Source organism: Mycteria americana, chromosome 5 (assembly GCF_035582795.1).
Source record: "Mycteria americana isolate JAX WOST 10 ecotype Jacksonville Zoo and Gardens chromosome 5, USCA_MyAme_1.0, whole genome shotgun sequence".
NCBI lineage: Eukaryota > Metazoa > Chordata > Aves > Ciconiiformes > Ciconiidae > Mycteria > Mycteria americana.
The window spans coordinates 17,435,748-17,455,981 of record NC_134369.1 but is presented as its reverse complement, the minus strand read 5'-3'; the positions used below and the strand labels follow the sequence as shown (position 1 = coordinate 17,455,981).

The window sequence follows — 20,234 nt, the reverse complement described above, 5'->3', positions numbered from 1 at the left end:
TCAAAAGGCATTATCAAACAGGGGTTGATTAGGCTTTGAAAAATGGAGTGGACTCACACTGTTTTAGATAGTATGACAAGACATCTAGTCTTGGAGAGTCATAAAACAAAGCTTAAAAAAGGGGAAAAAATCCCTTTCATTAACAGTACTACGGATAACTGTAAGGATGAAGATGAAACTAATTGTGTTGTATTATGGAGTAGAACAAACAACTGTAAAAGCAGCAGCACAAGCCCATTACTAGAACTTTTTTCTTTAAAGGAATGACTCAAATTTCTTAAAATCAACAACATTCAAATTATATATATACCCAGTTTCAGTGGGTCTGACCGCAACTCATTTAGTGCTCTAAATAAATGTCAGAACAAGCCGCAGTCAATAAAAGCCCTCCCACACCACACTGTTGAGCTAGCTTCTGAGCAAGCTCAAAGGGAAATACGAACTATTCCAGGACATTTTTTTGGGACAGCTGGGCAAACCCTGCCGGTTGATAGCCCTACACTCCCTCTGCAAAGCAAGTGGACAGACACCCACACCCTCACACTAATTACTAGGTTGGCATTCCCCAGTCTCCAGCAGTCATCTCGGCAAAAAGTCTCTTCCCTGAAGCAGCATGGGATCACAGTGCCTCCACACGATGGACGAAGTGCCTCTGCGGCAGTATTTGGAGAGTGCAGGGGAAGCTTTTCTTACTGCTGCTTGCGCTGCTGACTGATTTTGAGACCGTGGTTTTGGCCTTGGGTTTAACAAAGGCCTGGACAGAGCAAATAGGTAAAAGGTCTAATCCATTTGCACTGTGAAGGAGTTTCAGGCTAAAACCCTCGAAAAGCCAGGGAAGCAGTGCAGAATAAGGGACTCCCTCCCCTCAGCGATATGCTTCTAAGATAGCTCTACACAGCAGAGAGCTTTACAGGAAAAACAGTTCCCTGGTGCATATATTTAGCTTTCAACTATAAGTAATGGTCTTACATCTTACCTACCTACCATTTGAAAGGCGCCCCAAGATTTCATCCTACTCTAACTGAAGTTAAACGCCTGCACATCAAATTTAATTGGCTAGCACAACTATAAATGCCTAGGGCAGTGCTTGAACCAGACATTTGTTCCAGGGCTGAATCGCCACAGTTAGATCCAAATATCTGCTGAGCAGCCAGGCCAACACATACAAAGGTGCTCATTAATTGGTAATGAGCTGGACCATCAACTCTAGTCTGGAAAATCCTTGAAAATTTCACAAGCCATTTTAGCCAAAAGTGAAAGTTGTTTAGCCAGATCTTATTTCTATTGTGATGGACAGTACCTTGGGCTTTTTGCTTAAGCTTGGGCTAATCTATATTTCATGAGAAATAGGCTTTTTTTTGCACAGTTATACATAACGAATTTAGATCAGTCAATTCTGCTCCAGTTGCTTTAAAAGGCGGTCATGAAATGACATAAAATGAAACAGTATTTTTAGCAGTTTCAGCCTTAAACTGTTGTCAGAGTGCAGACAGCTTCTTTGACATCAAGCAGTTCACTGGTGGATTTCTTCTTGATGTGTATTTTGGTGTTCACCTTGTGGCTGAAAGCATCTATCACACATAACAATCCAGGCTGAACTCAGGTTTCAGGAAATATCCTACTATGCAGCTCAAATGTAGCTTTCTAAATATCTGTCCCAAGTGACTTAGAATATTACTTTGACTTTAAAATTCAAATCTCTTGGGACTTCCTCTAGTACACAAGCATTTTCAGAGATATATTCCCTTCATAGTTAATATACTAATTCCTATTTCTGTCATATATTTTCTCAAGAGACACAAGAATTAGATATACATACATACGCACAAATACATATACATAATGATAAAAACTTCTGTTTCTTTTGGATGATTCATATCAAGGGAAGGGCATTCTAGCACAACACCTCACATCTGTCAGCGACACTACTTTTCAGTACCTGACTGCACTTTTGATTCTACTTTTTCTCTAACTCTCCTGACTCTGCTTTTCAGAAGAATTCAGTTGACCTGTCAAGTCACAAGGAATTTTTTTGTTGATGGACAGCAAATGATTGACAGCCTTCTTGGGCACATGCTCTGAATTAAAAAAGCATCAAAATTCTCAAAACTGAAAATAAGAAGCAAGGTAGCAATGAAACCTTCGGTACTTAAAGCAAAAGCAATGCATCTAGGCACAGATCAGAGCTGAGCTACTGTCAGAAAACAGCAGCTCTTACCCCTGGTTGTTGAGGTTAATTTTCTCTCCTCCTACCTTATTAAAAATTGCAAGACTTTTTATAGTGATTGTATAGCTGTGTTTAAAATTGTTCAATTAACTGCAGGGATGAGCAAGAGTGAGCCTGCTTGATCTGCTCCCACAGGGCTTCCCCTCCATTTTGTTAGATCTTCTGATGCCAATGACAAATGCCTTCCTCGCTCTCACATGAGTCTTTCCAAGTAGATTTACTCTGCTGACCACCTTGCAGCAAGGCACTAGCTTGTAATGCCGTGCTTACACTGGTGATGTCTTCTAGAGAATTTATGTCTGCAATAACTCTGCTGAGTCACTGTTTTTAATGGGGAAACAAGAGTTCAAGAACATGTCTTCAGGGTATCCAACAGATGTTGCTCTCGGTGCCTCTCAGGAAGTACTGGCGTCTTCCTCTGTGCTCATAGGCATCAGATAATTTTTTTCTTTTGCCTATTCTTAAAGGAAAGAAGAAAAAGAAATGCAGCTCTTTAAAATTTGCAGGGAGTTATTTTAAGAAGTGTGAGAAACTATTAACCATTTGCACTACAGGGAGATCCAGAGGTCACTGCAGGAGCTACTGTGTGTATAGGAAGAGACTGTCTCAGCCTGTGAGTAACAACAGACTGAAGAACAACTCAAAGTGAAGGGGAGAAAACCTTGCTATTTCCATTTCAAAGAAGGGAAAATTCAGGCAACCTATCCAAAGTCACACTTTTGTGAAACAGTCAAGGCTTGAGCAGACCACTGAGTTCCAAGTCCATTGCAAACAAACCCAACCTCAGACGCATTAGAAAAAAAAAGTCAAATTATTAATATGTTTTTTGTCACTTTGCCAGCCCTCTTCCAGTGTTGTGCAAAGCATTTGGTGCTTTGTGTGTCCTTGTTTTTGGGAAGTCAGCTAATTGGGTCTATTCCTCATCTCTTTTTAAAGATGTAGGCCATGGCTTGATACAGCTTCTAGATATTAATCTTTTTTCCTGCACTAACATGTTTCCCCTTTCCTCTGTCTATGCATGCACCAGTCTATGGTCTGTATACCAAGAATGACACATTTGTATAACTAATCACAATGCACCACGTTCCTTTGATGTCATATCATGACCAAGCTTCGGTGTCTTTAATCTTTTTATGCAGTCAATTTACCATCACTAACATCAACTGAATAACTGCAAATAGATAATATCAATGCTAGATAATAGTAGTGCTCAGACACTTTGGTGACCAAGAAGAGGTTGTTCAACTCATCAAGATTGTTACCTTTACAGCCCAGATTGATTGATCCAAAGGGTGAAAAAGTTTAAAACAGAAGCCATCCTTTTTGGAGGGTCTCTCGATCAGCTCACAAGAATGGAGCAAGATTGTCCCAACCCACTGTCCGATCTTTGGCGTCTTATAAATCAGCAGCACTCCTGGTTTCAGAACACACCACAGCTTGGTCCAACTCTTCAGAGTCCCACGAATCTGGACGGAAGCAAGGAGAGAACAAAAAGTTGCATTTATATTGCTCCTTAAAAGAAAAACAGCATTTATTCAGTATTTATACAGTATTTCAAGTACACATTTATCCCAAGGCCACACTACAATACACTTCCTTAAGAAAATACACTGCATTATCTGAACAGTCTTAGAGATCTCATAGCAAAATCCCAGACCTTGTAAATCTGGCTATCAGAATCTAGTCTTCATATTTTTATTACTGGCTTAGTGTTAGCAGCTTGCTTAATTTTTTAGGCAACCATCACTGCTAGTTCATGTGAGAGCGATTTGTTAATAATCATGGAGGACATGCCAATTAGAACATTGCATAGAAAAATGTTATAGCTAGTCTAACTCAACCTATAAGTAATTTTAATAGTGTTCTGCAGAACAGAGCTATTAATGGGTTTTGTCAAATACCCCAATTTTAAAAGCACCTTCTCCAGCTGGTTTACTTCTCTATCAAGCTCAATGCACGCTCTCTCTTGTACACAAGACATTAAATCTGATAGCATATATTAAAGATAACAGCTTTAAGAATGGGGAAGTTTCTCAGTAAGGTTAGATTTTGCCTAAGGTCTTCTTGTCTTCAATGTACATAGACCAAACCTCAAGTCTTATGTCAGTATTCTGGTTTTGTGGCCCACCATTATTTTTTGCTGAACCAGAAATTTCCAGCCATAGCAAACATGCAACAGGTATTCTGTATTTAAAAAAAATCTCAATATTTATCTATCGTCAGCACTAAACACTATGCAAACATTTTGTTGCCAATGTAATTTCTCAAATAAACCATACGCATCTCAATCTTCTGGCCTCTAATACTGATGGTAGAACAATGTTGGAGGTTTTTCATACTGGTCAAATGCAATTGTATAGTTTCATGAAATCCCTAAGTATTTTTGGTTTGTTTAGTTTTTTTAAAAGAGCTCTGTGTTTGGCGATGTTTGGAAATTAAGTTTTGCCATTATAAAAGGGACAACCAATTCACTATTAGTTGAGAAGACTAAATAGCCCCAAATGAGAAGAAAAACAGAGCTCAAAGGTAACATCTCTCAATGTCAATCCAAATTTATTTTGTGACATACAAAGTTTCAGGACTTCAGTGAGAAGCTGTCACTAGTTGAGTCTTTGCACAAGGAGAAATTACAGTTGTCATCAGGTCCAATATGTTTCATACTGTGCTGTGACAACATAAAATCCAACTGTCAATAGAACAAGCTGTATCTGCCCATTTCCAGGCTGTTACTCTGTCTATTCTCTCTTCAATACAAAAACACATCTATGGGAAGAGGCCAGCAGACTCTTTCAGAGAGGAACAAAGAAAGAAACATCATCACTTCCTTTTGTACTATGCACTTTTTGAGACCTTGTTGCTACTTAAGGACATGGAATAGATGGACTGAGTTAGGTCAAGATGGAAAGTAAATATTCCCCATAACTCCACTTTTATAGCAGTTATTTAAGTACGGCTTTACAGCAACTTCAGGTCAAAATTATTCAGTCTTCCTTCACTCAAAAAAGTGCTAGTGCCTAAGTCTCAGACACATCAACTACTTCTCACTTATTTTTTCCTACAACCTCAGAAGCAATGGTCTGTATTAAATACCTTCAGCCAGTCCGCTGTGATCACTACACTGGGATCCTTTAGAGCACTGAAGAGTTGTTTGGTAGCTCTTTTCTTCTCCTGTCTGTAATTTTTTTTTTGTACCTGATTGAGAACAGAGAAAATATAGCAGCTGTAATCACGGCCTCTTTTGGGGAGGAAAGAACATAATGCATTAAGGACAGCTATGTATAGCACAGCTAGAACTTGACCCAGCACAGGTTCCCCAGAAATGAGCACAAGGAAGAACAAAAACATAACAAGATAGCAGGCATTTTCTTTGCTCCTGAAGTTCCACTAAACATAATCTAATTTGGCTTTTCTTTGGGGGGAATGGAAAGAGGCTGAATACCCAGTCCTCCCCACCCTTCAAATTAAAGAGATTAAATCTAATTTAATCCAAACCAAATTATTTATACTTTTGGTTTGGTAGACAAGCAAGTGTTCAAGCAATAATTTGCTCAGATTGCGTAGGCATACCCCTCCTAACAAGACCAATGAAGGATTACAATCCTCTCGAGGTGCCTAATGGCTCTGGAACATACAAACAAAGTGAAATAATTACACTGATTTGTTCTGTTTCCAGGACGTAATCTAATCCTGTATATAAAGCCTGTAAATGCCCTTGGCCTATAATGACTCCTAGAAGAGTCGGAGGCTTCTCTGGGTCTTGGGAAATGACTCAGAGTAGCTCCCAATGGTTTGTTTGGAAGGTACGACTTGTTTTGTAAAAGAAAGTCAGCTGATGCTGATTTGGCTGCTTTGCACATACCTTCAGTGTTTCCTTCTTTGTGAATTTGGCTGTGGGAGACACACACTCTTTGTCAGACCCATTGCAAAGCTTATATTCGATCTAAAAAAAGAGGGAGAGAGGAAATAGGAATGTGTTAACTTGAAGATGTTCAAGTTATGCTGTAATGAAGAGTCGTTTATATCTTCCAGGAATCCATGAAAGAGCTGATTGCAGGCTTCAGCAGCAGAACACTAGGCAGGCGCAGCAAATACGTATTTGCAGTGCAGTCCAAACTTTCATTTTATACTTATGGTTAGTTGGAAAAATTCCCCACCAAATTTTCTTTGTATTTCTCCCATGCAGACATTAATCTTGGTAAAATAAAAGAAAACAAAAACCCTATTCTTATTCCTAACTTTGAAAATTGCCCATCTCTTTTCAGATCTGAAAGCATTTCAATTACTGGAATAAAAAATATGGGGAAGCTAGTATAGATCTTCAGAACTGGACTTGATATTGGCAATAACTGTTGCCCTAGCTGAAATGTCCAGAAACATGAGTGGGCAAGAGATTACCTAATCATGTTACAGATAATACAGGAAATCATTATCATCTTGGCCTTGCGAAGCGAGGCACAAAATATACAGTCACTTCAAATCATGTTTGAATAGTGTCAGTGCTGTTTAAATTCATTTTCAGAGGCTGCATCTCATGATTGTGCTGATGGGCTGAAAAAATGTTTTACTTTTGTTAGATATGGTCACAATATTACTGCTCCCAAAATAATGTACTCTTAGAGAGTATAGCTCTCTGGACCCCAACTCATGACGGGAACCTCTACTTGGAAAGGTACTGTCAGCAAATTGTCCAAAACCTGGGGAGGGTTAGTGGCGTGAGAATTATGGTACAGTCTGGACTCTGCTACTTTTTATGTGACCTTGGGGAAGTTACTTTCTCTCTCTGTACCTCTTTTCCTCCCAATCTTTCATGTGTCTGATGCATTCAGACTGTGATCTTTTGGGGTCAGGCACTGTCTCTCCTACTTATGCATGACAGTTTTATAAAAAAGCTCAGCCCTTGGCCACCTTGATTTAATCAGTATGACACAAAATGAGCTGCACTAAGGAAAAAATGTATCAAATATAGTTCCCATTTATAAATTCACTGCTATGATGTGAAACAAACCCACTGGGCTATCAGACTCTCTCTCCTTTATGTCGTCAGTTGATGTAATCATTTTACAGCACCTTCAGTTTTGAGAGATCCACTCTCTTTTTCCCTCCCAGTGACACAGAAACCTCTCTGGCTACTATGTTATACTTTTGGTTTGGTATTTATACTTTTGGTTTGGTAGACAAGCAAGTGTTCAAGCAATAATTTGCTCAGATTGCGTAGGCATACCCCTCCTAACAAGACCAATGAAGGATTACAATCCTCTCGAGGTGCCTAATGGCTCTGGAACATACAAACAAAGTGAAATAATTACACTGATTTGTTCTGTTTCCAGGACGTAATCTAATCCTGTATATAAAGCCTGTAAATGCCCTTGGCCTATAATGACTCCTAGAAGAGTCGGAGCCACAAACCATGTTGAGTGTTAGTGGGACCAGGAAAATATTTAATGACAGCCTGATCAGTCCTTTTCACATGACTTAGATAAAAACACACAAATGCATGACCAGATCACAGCAAAGAGGCCATCAACTATGCTTTGGAGACTGTGGAAAGAGCAAAAACGGGAGATAAGGGTGCATGCTCAACCAAGCAAATCTCTTTGTGGATGATGCAGGATTAGAAATTAGGGGCAGAAGGTGCAACTTGCAACAGAGCCAGGGTCATTGTAGAACCTATTACTTGTTCTCACATACCCTTATAGTAGTCTTTCACTAAAACCAAAACTACATGTGATACTTAAGCATAAATAGAGAAATGAAAACTCTATGATGGCACATAAAGACCAGTGAAGTCCCTGATCTGACTGTCCAGTTTACAAGTCAACTTGGCATTGGATCCACTCAAAGAAAATGCCAGCTCTTGGACTCCTGCGAGCTATTCAATATTTGTCATTTTTGTTTTAATAGAAAGCTAAGCCTGCCTCCTCTACCTGCAATGCAGTCTCTGATGCATATTTTGTATTTCTGCACATGGGACTTCACTGTAAAAACACAAGATTTATGGTGGGGACTGCTGCACAGATCCAACGTCTGAGCAGAGATTTGTGCCCACAGGGTCTTTGTCACATCTCAGGGCAGTGATAGACATCTGGGAGATACACTATAAGCTTTTCTTTATGAGGAAACATTTCTAAGTGCTTAAATGTATTTGAGCAAGAATTCTTCGGAGATTATGCTTTCATGATTCGAGACGCGTGTCCTCTGAAACTGGTCAGAAGAATACTCCCCCTTTCTCCCAATTAGCACAGAGAACATCCTGTCCTTGAGATACAACTATGGGCCAACTGTTTATTGGTAATTTCACTCCCTCCAGCCCGAGAGATCAGACACAGAGATAAACACTGCGTAGTATTCCTCATTAGCCAGTGTAAGAAGCAGAAAAAGCACTGATTTCTAAGAAATCCTGCTCAGGTGTCTGCAAAGCATCAGGATATAATGAATGCTTTTTGCTTAACTAATTAAAACAAGCTACAGTCACTTGTGGTCTAGACAATTACATCTTAGCACTTATATAAAGAATAAAATTTTGGTCCCTAAGATCACTTGGCTCAAGGAAATTTACTTGAAGATTAATTCAGAAAGGCTTCCAACAACTGTTGCAAACCATGTAAACCTGAGCCCTAAACTCGCTGCTCATGAGGAAGCTGCATTAACACAGACAGAGGCACTTTCACTGCTCTACCAGCTGCACCTGCCTCCTCCTTGGAGTCTCTCTGGGTCATGCTAAAAATAGAGTTAAACAACCACAAGACTTCAAATCTGGGACGTTTACACAGAGACATGATTCTGCCTCTTCAGGAGAGCTGACTTGTAGCTCCATGACCAAGGGCACTGCATGCCCGCCGCCAGCCAATACTGCTATGCATGTTATAAAGCTGCAGAACACAACAGCAGATGAAGGGATAATCTCCCCTTACACCACCATAGCCTTTAGGAGCTCAATAAATACAGCGAAACTTGTCTGAAATGATTACAAACCAGTCTTGGTCAAAGCAGCTGGATTAACAGCCTTGGAGGCTGCTGCGGTGGGCTCCTGAACCACTGTGCCACTTCCTTCAGGCACTGCCTCCCCCATGTCCGAGCTATGTCCAGAGATGCTGAATTTGCTAACCTTGCCTGTAAAAGGAAACATGGCCACAGGGATGGTGCACACTAAGACAGGCTTAAGAATGGATGAGAAAGAAGCAGTAGCGCAAGTTCCTCACTGCCTGCATACAAATTTCTAGGCATGGGAAAATAAATATCTGTGGTGCCATGTCCCAAAAACTGTGATGTACCAGCTGTGTGATGAATAGCACAGCTCCCTGAGATGGCTGTAAAATGACTAAGCTTTATGAAGAGAGAGACAATTTTACTAAAACCAAGTCATGGTTTTAACTAGGAGCCATGGACAAGCTTTCAGATGTGCCTGACCTGGGACTTCTGTTTTCAGAAACTTGATGCTGTTCCCCAGTTACTTTTTTAATGAGGCAAACTGATTGCTCCTCCCTGCCGACTTTGCTTCTTTGTTATGCTTCTGAGGATGCATCATCACAGATCCTAAATAGCAGTTTGCTTGCAGGTGATCTCCAGGTCTACAGAGTGAAAAGCACTGCACTTCTGGGTTTAAAGTCCCTGCCTTTTCACAGGAAAGGTGGGATCTAAGGCCCCAGGACTGCATACTATAGGCCCCCATGCTGCTGATAGCAACGTACAGTTCCTCCAGGTTTAACCTGCTATGTGATTTAAAGTAATACAATTTCATGTTTTTACACGAATCCATCTTAACAGTTTTGATTGTACCTCATGGCACATATAAGATTCAGTAAATCTGGGCCATCAGCTCTAAAGACCCCTAACACACAGCAGGGTCTTAAATCGCTAAGACACATCAAGAGCATTTAATGACGTCCTTCTATTGACCTGCCTTTCTCAGCCTGGCAGAAAACTAAGAGAAGCCATTTGTCATCACAGCAAATCTTTCAAGGACACTGGGATAACGCTTGTGCAGGATATCAGAATTTGGCCCCCTCTCTCTGCAGCAACATGTGAAAAATATTAACCAGAGATGAGACTCTGTACAATGGGAGGGTAGGGAATTGGTGTCCTTTTTAAAAATAAAAAAAACACTGGAATATGCTAATAAGAAAGCAATATATATGTTTTCCATATACTGGTTCTCAGAATTATAAGGAGGGAAGACTGTTAATCTGCGAAAAACTTTTACGAGGGCATGCAGCAGCACTTGCAGGGGTAGGAAACTGTTGTCCTTCTTTAGTTCTCTAACCAGATCTGTCCTTTTCAGGACTGAGTGATGACCTTGCCAGCTGACGACAGGCTGTACTGTACTCAGAGACATACTTTTTATCCCTGTTAAGTTTCTATTCCCTTTCATCTCAGTCATGTAGCTCTGGAGATCCACTGCTGATTGTTAGCAGTTACCACAATACCCTTACACTTCTGCTAGGCTTTGTAAGAGAGCATACAGAGTCCTCACAATAGTGCTATTCTGATCCAGTGTCTTTTTGGTGATTTCATTTCCAAGGGGAACCAAATAATTTCACAGAAAAACAGTCTGTGATCGAATCTGGTGTGGGGGATGCCAGCCCACCAGCATGCCATGCCTTGGATAACAGCAAGAGGAATACCCTGTTGTTTAGCGCAAGCAATCCTTGCTGCACGGGATGAACACAAAAAATGTGTAATGAGGGACAAATAGACAGAATTATTCCAAGTCAGAAACATTTAAATAAAGTAATTCCCAAGTGGTGGTCTGCATGTTAACAGGACTGATAGCTTAAAGTCGCTCTTTTTTCTTCTTTGCATCCAAGTGCGAGAGAAACTAAATCAGATGGAAACTTGAAGGCAGAACAAAAGTAGCCGGGGTCATGAGTTATGTTTCACAAAAGCAAAAATAGTCATCACATGGGAGAAACATCCTTGCTCACATGTAATTTCTCCATATCTTTTCCATGTATAATTGCTACAGATCTGTATCACTGCAGAAATAAAAGATATGAAACAAAAGTTCCTTAAGTAATATAAACACTATGGAAAAGCTGGGTTTAACATTAGAAGTGAAAAGCTTCTTGTTACTGATGTGAATATTCACAAATATCTCAACCACACTTAAACAATTTTATTTTCAATTTACTATAAGCAGTTGTTTTTTAAAAATTCTTATTTTCTTGTGAACTAACAGCTCATCTAAAGCACAGTAGAGTCAGTGAAATTAGTGACAAACAAGCTTTGCATTAGGAAAGATTACCCTTCAATTAATATGCTGCTTTACAGCAAGTTGAATAATTTTCCCCTCAAACTTTCTAGTTTGCAAAAAAAAATCCCCCTTATTTCAATGATGTTAAAAAGACACAGCAACTGTGTTTACAACACTGCAATAGCATAATGATTAGCACAAATTGAAAAGCCTGTACAAATAAATAGCTGACATGACAGCAATATCTGGGGAAAATCATTGCTGAAATTCGGCTATCCAAGCAACTCCAAATATCAAGTTATACTACTTTTAGTGGAACACTTTGCTCCATTGCATCAGATTATAGTAATTAATGAAAAAGTCACAGGCCTCATGGGATTGCTATATGATCATTTAAGCGTGCCTTTCGTGGGAAGAACATTTTGCAAGTTTAGAATATTTAAAAAACATTTTAGGCGAGATGGGAAGTTGCACACTGAGAAAGATGCTGTTTCACATGACTGATACAGATGTAGTGCTAAGCAGAAATCTGAAGCAAAGCTTTGCTTTCCCCTCTAGCTGTAGGTACAGCTTTTGTTCCTAGGCTGAGTTTAAACAAATCAAGAAAGTGAGCAATGACAAACAATTGGACTTTCAGCTTAAAATATCCTTTGCTAAATTGTTTAATAAATCATTTCAATTTTAGCACCTCCATTTACCCTCATCTCCCCCATCAAAAACACTAGAGTAAGGAATTATGATCACCAGTGATCCAAGGCAACATGATAGGACTGCTGTGGCTTACCCAAAGTTATCAACTTTGAGATTTCATTTCTGTAAGTGAACATTTACTACTGCCTATGTTCCCCTCTGTGAGGCACGTGGGAGTTTCGGGGCTTGTATACACCTACATAAGTTAGGGATGTTCCATGTTTCCTATCTCTCAGTGCAAAATCCCACCCCTCTTCTATGCAATTTTCTCAGGATACTCCAGGGAAAGTGAAGGATTTCACTCCAAGTGAAATCTCTGTTCACTTGAAATCAGCTGCAAAACCCTCTGTGGACAACAGTTATTACCCTAAAATGTTGCACATGGAATTGAAGAAGCAATGTGTTCCTGGGCCAGGGCACAGGAACTGAGCGTAAGTCTTGACAGAGACCACTAGCTCCAAAATAATTGCATCCACAACATCAAAAGCATAAAGTACGGTAATGAAAAGCCAGCAAGGGTCCAGTTAACCTGGAAGGGCCAGGCTCTCCTGTAAAGCTGTGCTTAGCACACACAGGGGATGTTTTGCTCCTGAGCCTCTCTAAGCTGATTTCCTGCAATGTCTGGATCTCTCTGACAACCTATTTCTCAGTTTGCTGGATAAGGGAAAGCAGAGGGAAAGGTACCCTTGTAGGTTGCCAGAGTTGTGAATGATCTTTTATGATAGTCCCAAATGTAACCATGGCTGGAATTAACTCAGAGGTTAAGAACATGATTCATGGATCTAGAAGGATGAGCTTGAGACAGCATGGGAGTTGTAGCTTAAATCTCAAGTGATCGGTATGAGCTGTTTCAAACTACTTTGTGGCTAAACTAAATTTCTAGCAGCCACTTAGATTCATATTTCAGATTACAAATCACACAATAAAGACTTGAACAATTCAGGCATGTGGAAAAACTCATTCATGATGCACAAAGCAATTTAAGCTTTGCCCTCCTATACGTCATATAACTGTGCACGCAACAGCCACACACCTACAGTGTGATAATTTTAGACTTCGTTGTGGCATTAGTGGGGGACTGAAAAAAGTGAAGTACCACTGAGCACCAGCTTCAAGATTTTTCTGACTATTCCTTAAAATACACTTCAATTCTTCGTGGGCTCTGCATGCATATCAAGAGACCCCAGCTGCTCTCCAAACAGTAGAATAAATAGGTAAGCATAGGAAGGGAAGAAAGAGAAAATGCAAAACTGCATACTGCAATAAAAGGTGCCTTAAAGGATGCTAACAGTGCCGAATGAGGCACAAAATGAGAGAAAGGTATCTCCTGTCACTATCAGGCGCGGGCTAACTGTACTACCTGGCTGCAGATATGAGCTTGAGGCTTACAGACAGTTCTGTGACACTTTCACACCCCACTAAGGGCTCTAAAAAAAGAGAGAAACTAATATGAGAAACAATCTGAAATAAGTAAGCTAATGATACCCTCCCCACCCCTTGAAGGAGGAGATGAAAGAGACTCCACCTGAAAAATGAAATAGGAGAAAATACGCTGCAGGAAAGTTGGCAATGTAATATGTAGCTAATCTGTGCCTTAAATTTGTTTTAATAAAATTTGGGGTGAGAAGCCACAACTGGAATCAGAAATACATACTGCTAAGAACTGCACAAACACACTGAAAGCAAATGTTCCAGCATCAAATATTTTACTATCTGTACAGACAGGACAATCGGGATGTGTTCACACCTCAGACATAGACTAGCAGTCCATCTACGAGCTCAAGCACAGAGTAGTGTGCAATTAAATAGCTTCACAGCTCACAAGTTCACAGACATTTATAGGGGTTTTATGGGATATTCTGCTTGATGTGTGCTCACCTGGGAAACCTGCAGCCTGCTCCATCATGCAGTGTGGATATGGCCCAAGTGAACGAAATGTAGAACCGTTTCCACCTCACTGATGAAGATGTAAAACAGAAATGCAATTAATCTGCCTAGGGAAATGCAGGGACTCCAAGTCAGAGCTGGGAGTTCAAGGTCCCCTAAGCCCCAGTCCAGGGACCGAATCACTCGACTGGCTTTCCTTTCCTTCTCATTACTGGGTGAAAAGAGTCAATGTGGTGTGGTACATCAAAATAGTGCTGCTGAAGGAACACTGATTTCCAACAAGGTTTGTTATATCCACTGTGCCAAAAGAAGGGTAAGTATTCATGGCACAGATCTGTTACCTAGAACATTTACTTCTGAATCCATTAATTAAATCTGCACACCCTACAGTTTGATTTCTAAAAATTATTTCCCCCCCTGCTGTCAGGAACCTAAACATGACCCAATTAGTACACAGTCTTTCCTTTGGTTCAAGTCAGTGGAATCGCTATTTTTAAACTGAAATACTGTGACAGATCCCTACTTACAGTTCTGGACACCCGACAGTAAGGTTTCATTTTATAGCCTTAGAGCTGAGTGGATATGAAAAATGAAATATTAAGCAAACTTACTACCACTTTGCCTAAATTTTTAAGGTACAAGATGTTTCACAGCAGGGACTCCCTACTGTCACTGACACTGCAAAGCAAGACAGAAGAAAAGCTACATGGCTGGAGAAGAACAAGGTAGTGACAAGGTAGTGTACAACACAGCAAGGTGAAGCAGAGTGAAGTGAGAATGACAGGCGCTACAGCACAGGTCCAGCGAGGCGGAAAGTCTCTGAATCAAACATCATGTGTCTAAGCAGAACATTGAGGCAGGAAAGAAAAACCTTTGGTCCATTCAATAGCCAAAGCAATTGCCTGTAACACTGCAAGCGAGTAGGCAAGTTGAAGTTTGATGTTTTGGGGTCCTCATGTCTGTTTTTAGTCCATCAGTGTTTCAGAGCAATTTTGATTACTGTAAAACGAAAGTCTTGGGTTGGTGAAAGCAAAGCTCATGTCCAGGTTCAGACCCCCATTTGTTTTGAATCACAAATCTGGTGCAGTTGTTTTGCGCTGTGCATTTTCTCTCCTTAACAACTGCTCTTGACACTGTCAAGGAGAGACCCACCAACACCTCCCAGGTGCACACAAAGCATGGCAGAAATCTAGGTGGGCACCCAAATCTTCCAAGGGTGCCTCTCCTTTCGAAAACACACCTGTAGGAGACTAAATAGCAAGGCAGGCCCTGAGGCTGGGAAAACATAGCTGAGCCATGCTCTCATCCAGATACCTCTCATAAATACATTCCTACTCTTGCATTCATTCTTCATCTCAGAAATCAAACTCCCTTTTGGACAGCATTTCAGTGCTCTGTCCAGAAAAAGTCCTTCTTTACATTCCCAAGTCATTGGGAATTTACCACCACTCTTTGTAAGGCATGCAAAACATCTGGCTTTAAAACAAAGCCCTGGATGCAGTTACCTGGTCTTTGGGCTTCTCCACTGCCAGGATAAGTGGGAGGCTGGGTTCCCATGAGGAACCTGCCTGAAAAAGCAAAACCAAGGTCGGTTTGCAACTTGCCAAGTTCTAGCAATAGCAGAGGACACGTACACAAGCCCTTGTTGCATACTCCCGAAGCTCGTCTCATCACCATCTCCCTGTGCTGACCTCTGCCAGGGCATCCTGGCAGAACAACCTGCAAGCTCCAGGCAAGCACAGCCAAATGTATTTGAAGATGCAGAGCCTATTTTCATGTATTATAAGAAATCACTTCTCTGCAGCTGCTTCCTTCATGTTATATTTTCATTTCAGCTGGTGTCATTTGCATTTTATAGCTTCATAGTTGAATAAATTTAGTTAAAAATTTATTAACAGGCCTTGCTTCTATTTCTAGTTACCCTCCAGAAACATGTTAGGGAGCTGCAGCCAAAAAAGCCTGTATATGAATCTCAAAGCCAGATCTAATTTATAAGGTTGATTCCATCTTTACAGGAAACCAAACTCAGGCACTCAGTAGCTCTAAATGTAGAGCCAGGTTTTGAACACCCAGATCCAAGTACTTTAGATCCAGTTTTACCTTTCCAAAATAGGCTGGATGGAAATTTTGTGTTCAGGAAATGTTGGTTAGTTTGCGTTCCTCTCCTGTTCACCAATTCCCAGAGCGCTCTCTCAGGACCACAACTCACAGTTTCGGATGCTATGCACTAGACTAAATATTACAGCTTTCTCTTCCAAAATAATTAAGGTTTGTGACTGCCTTGCTGATGAGGAACAGCATGACACCTCTGCTGACAAAATCAACCTTTCAACCATAATTATTCATATCTAATTACACTGCCAAATGAGGCCCAAATAAACAGGGTTCTTCTGCGGTAGGTGCTATCAAGTCAGAGGAAAGTGTGGGCTTCTCTGTCATCCCAACCATGCAAAAACACTCATTTTCTTTCTCTCAAAACATACACACACACTTCCTGCAGGAAGAGAGGGAGAGGCTTTCTCAATGCCTTAAAAAAAAAGAGTGAGAATGATTAATAACAGCCTAAGAAGAAATGAAAGCAAGACTAGGGATAGATCCCTATCCCACAGTACCTTACTAATGGAGTTTGGAGTCTGTGGTGTCTCATCCTTCAGCACCGATGGGCTGTTTCCTTCCACGTCTTTTCCTGCAACAAATAAATGTGATTCAGAAACAGAGAAATTCTGTGCAAAACCATGGCTACTCATGGCCTTAGAAGGGCTACTGCTAACAGCAAGCAAGAGAAGCTGTCATGAGCAGGAGCAGGCACACCAGGATCACAGAGAGGGATCTTGCAGAGCTTGAAATAGGCTGGATCTACATGCTTGGGCTACGCAATAAGCACTGCTTAAAAGTTAGGTCTGAAAACACTGTGATAAACCAACATGATGGTTGCAAAGTCCAGCATATGAAGGCTGGAAAAAACCAAAAATAAGGTTGCTTATGCATCCTTAATCAGCTCCCTTCTGTGTCTGCATTATGATGCAGTCTTTAATTACATTACCACAGTCTGTTCTTTTCTTACACACGCCATGCCTCATTCAATGCAAATAACAAATGGAATTCAGTTAATAAGCAGCTATTCAATACATTATCCTCCTTGGTCAGTATCTGGCAACTATACACAGATGCACTTGATAGCACGCTTTGTTTGACAAATAATAACCGTATCATAAAACGTTACAGAAGACAGAACAGCATCTAGACATAATTAGTAAAACAAAATTTAAAAAAAACTGCAGAAGATCAATGTCTTCTGACCAAGTTGTTTGTTAAAATAAGAAACATTTTCAATTAACAAGTAGTACTTATGAACACTATGACATTTTCCAATCATTGTAGAGAAGTATTTCCAAATATACCCAAAAATACTAAACTTGCAGTACATTATACAGATTATATACTAGTATGAGTGTGTATAGTCCTAGTCCAAGCAATAAAAGGTAATGATAAATTCTGTTCTTTTTGCCAACTGTAATCATGTCCTTACAGTAAAAGAAAGCATAGAGCTTCTATTTAAAAAAAAGCCAGAAAACAGCATCTGATGAGACTAGCTTTTTAGTGCCAAGACAGTCATTGTTATACAATTGCAATGTAGTTTTCTTCTCAAAATTGTTAGCAATCAGAGCTTCAGAATACTGGATGCAGTAAAGAACCACCGAGACAGTGAAATATAATCCATTTGCAGCACACTGCAAACATGGGAACTGTTAAAAATGTTTTTAAGTATTGTGTAGGCCAGTCTTGGAAACACCACCAAACCCAAAACCAGCAAGGGAAAATCCCGATTCTCCTGAAGTCAGCAGAAGTTGTCATAGATGTGTCAGAAGTCATAAGGTCTCCTAGAGTCTTCAGAGCAGCCATTTAAGAAGCCAAGCACCATTAGAAAAGTCAGCCACACAAGCTTACTAAAAAATAAATATCCTCATGGCCATGTTCTGCACTTCCATCATGGGACATGTGAGAGAACAAGCACATCCCATTATAACTGAACTGCAACTGTGCTACAGGGTTTCACTGGTAAAGAGACAGGACAAAAAACATGCCCTTTTTACAGGCATTAACAGGCTGTTTGGTGTATCAACTCTTAAATTTAAGAAAATGCTTTGTGGGACAACTGTCCCTAGAAGGTGTGCAACTGTCCACATGGTGACTAAGGGTGGTGGGGGTTTCGGACATGTTTCTCACCCTGTGGCATAGCGCTGCGCTGTGCCACATGCACACAGCCACACTGATGCAGAAAGCAAACATTTCCAAGCCTGGGAGAAGAGGGACAGCATGTGCGTTGCTCATGTGGGGAGCTGAAGCAGAGGAAGGACCTACGCAGTCACATAGGAAGGCAGTGCAACAACAGGGAACCTATATCTTAACCTAGTTTCTTAACCGTCACTCCTCCCCTTGAAACACTGAGCCCTAGATAACGCACTCGGAAACCTGATGTCCGCAGGCAGGACAAAAGTGGCCAGATATTTGCCAGTCACCTTGTGCTAGCATGACAAGTGGGATGGCCATAAGCACTGCTGTACATGGATTAGGACCTGTATCTCCATACTTTTTCTGTCTCTGATGGCGCTTTCCTCTCTATAGCCCCCACTCTCCCCGACAGAGGCAGAGGAGATGGGAATAAACACACAAAGCCATGTAGCTGCTGCACTTATTTCCCATGAAGAGTTTTTTCTGTGCATGTATGGGAAAGTAATATATGGTCTAAAAGCTCAAGTAAAGTTAATGGGAATCAGCTGCCGCCTGCTCCGAGGGAACAGCGTCTATTAGCATAACAGAATTCACATCCATTCTTTATTATGTCTCATTTCTTAAAGAAAGCTTAACTCCAAGCTGGTATCCATACAAAAAGCCTGGACATGAGAGGTTTCTGCCTTCTCTCAGTAATGCAGTTAAAAGGGTTTGCACCTGAACAATGAGATTTTTGCTGTTCCTGAGGTTCTGGACTATCCTGCTCACAGAGTATTATGAAAAATGGGTACATGCAACTGTTCGCTTTTACCATATCATTTACAAGGATCCGTAAGATATGTTTATGGAGAAACATATACTGGTTTCTTACGCCAAATTCAGTTAGCCTACTGGCACTTGTGAGGGAAAGGCTGTTTTTCAGAGGAGAGCCATCTTTGCTGTCTGTCTCAAGCAGACTTGCTGCAGCCTTGTGGAAGGAGAGAGCCAGCCCTTGTTTGGAAAGCAAACTTCATTGAAATGATGTGCAAGTTTCTCAAAAATCCACACGCATAGTTAAGTGCACAGAAAGCCCAAAAGCGAGAGTCCCACCCAGAGCACAAGAGACATAGCCGCCTCGAGAAAATAAATAGGAAACCACATAAAAACATAAAAGAAGCTAAATATTAACTGGCTATAGAAGCTGAAGTTCTTATCTCCCTGATCAAGAAAACATAATGCCCACAACAGAAACAGAGCTGAATCTCTCCTGACTTAAAGTGCTGGCTGCTAGTAGGGCATGCAAAGAGGGTCCTCCACAAAGTAGCCCAAACGTTTTGCACCAAATAACGAAAAAGATTTTGGGAGGGAAATCAGTGGTGCTTATGGAAACAGCCTTCACCACATCGTGAAGAAAACTGCCAACACTCCAGTTGTGTGGTGGCAGAGCTGAATTACTGATACCTTCTTTTATCCCATTACTGTCATGCACAGGAAAAATAAATATTTAGTTCCTTTCCAGAACAGTAACTATTCCTTCTCTTTGGTTTTCTGCTGGGCATCAATCCTACAGGTGCATTTGCTTTCCCCTTTATAAAGAATGATACAGAAAGCATGACTGATCAATGGTAACAGGAAGCAAAATTATTGGGTTATTGAGGAATTCATTATTACCTCCACGCAGCATGAACTATTATTTTATAGGCTTTCTGATAAAGTGTCTGGATAACTACAAGAGGAAATACAGGCTCTGATGTGTGGCAAAACTATCGCGAATAAAACCTGTTACTGCTGTAAATATCAGCCACATGGCCCAATGTGTACACCAGACTGAAATTTAGTTCCGTGTACCTATCACAGTAAAATTCCCATATTCATGAAAGTGCAACTCTTAGGATGCGGATAAGCTAATCTAAATTTTTATTTAAAGACACTGTGCGATCTCGCAGCCTAGTCAAAAGATTCTCTGAAAGTTCTTTTAGCTACTCCCCCAATAAATTTCCTGCCCTCTGAAAGAGAAAATAGAGAAAG

At 40.6% G+C, this 20,234-nt stretch overlaps 1 protein-coding gene across 4 annotated transcripts in view; it reads right to left on the bottom strand.

Annotated features, from left to right (window-relative positions):
- OSBPL5 (oxysterol binding protein like 5) overlaps positions 1-20,234 on the bottom strand; it is a 146,337-nt gene that overhangs the window by 42,670 nt on the left and 83,433 nt on the right. For all 4 annotated transcript variants that reach the window (XM_075502306.1, XM_075502308.1, XM_075502307.1 and 1 more), the window contains 4 exons: positions 16,607-16,680; positions 6,087-6,167; positions 5,318-5,419; positions 3,490-3,693 (listed from right to left, as the gene is read on the bottom strand). In XM_075502306.1, coding sequence (XP_075358421.1) covers positions 3,490-3,693; positions 5,318-5,419; positions 6,087-6,167; positions 16,607-16,680 — 461 coding nt within the window. The remainder of the gene's footprint in view (positions 1-3,489; positions 3,694-5,317; positions 5,420-6,086; positions 6,168-16,606; positions 16,681-20,234) is intronic.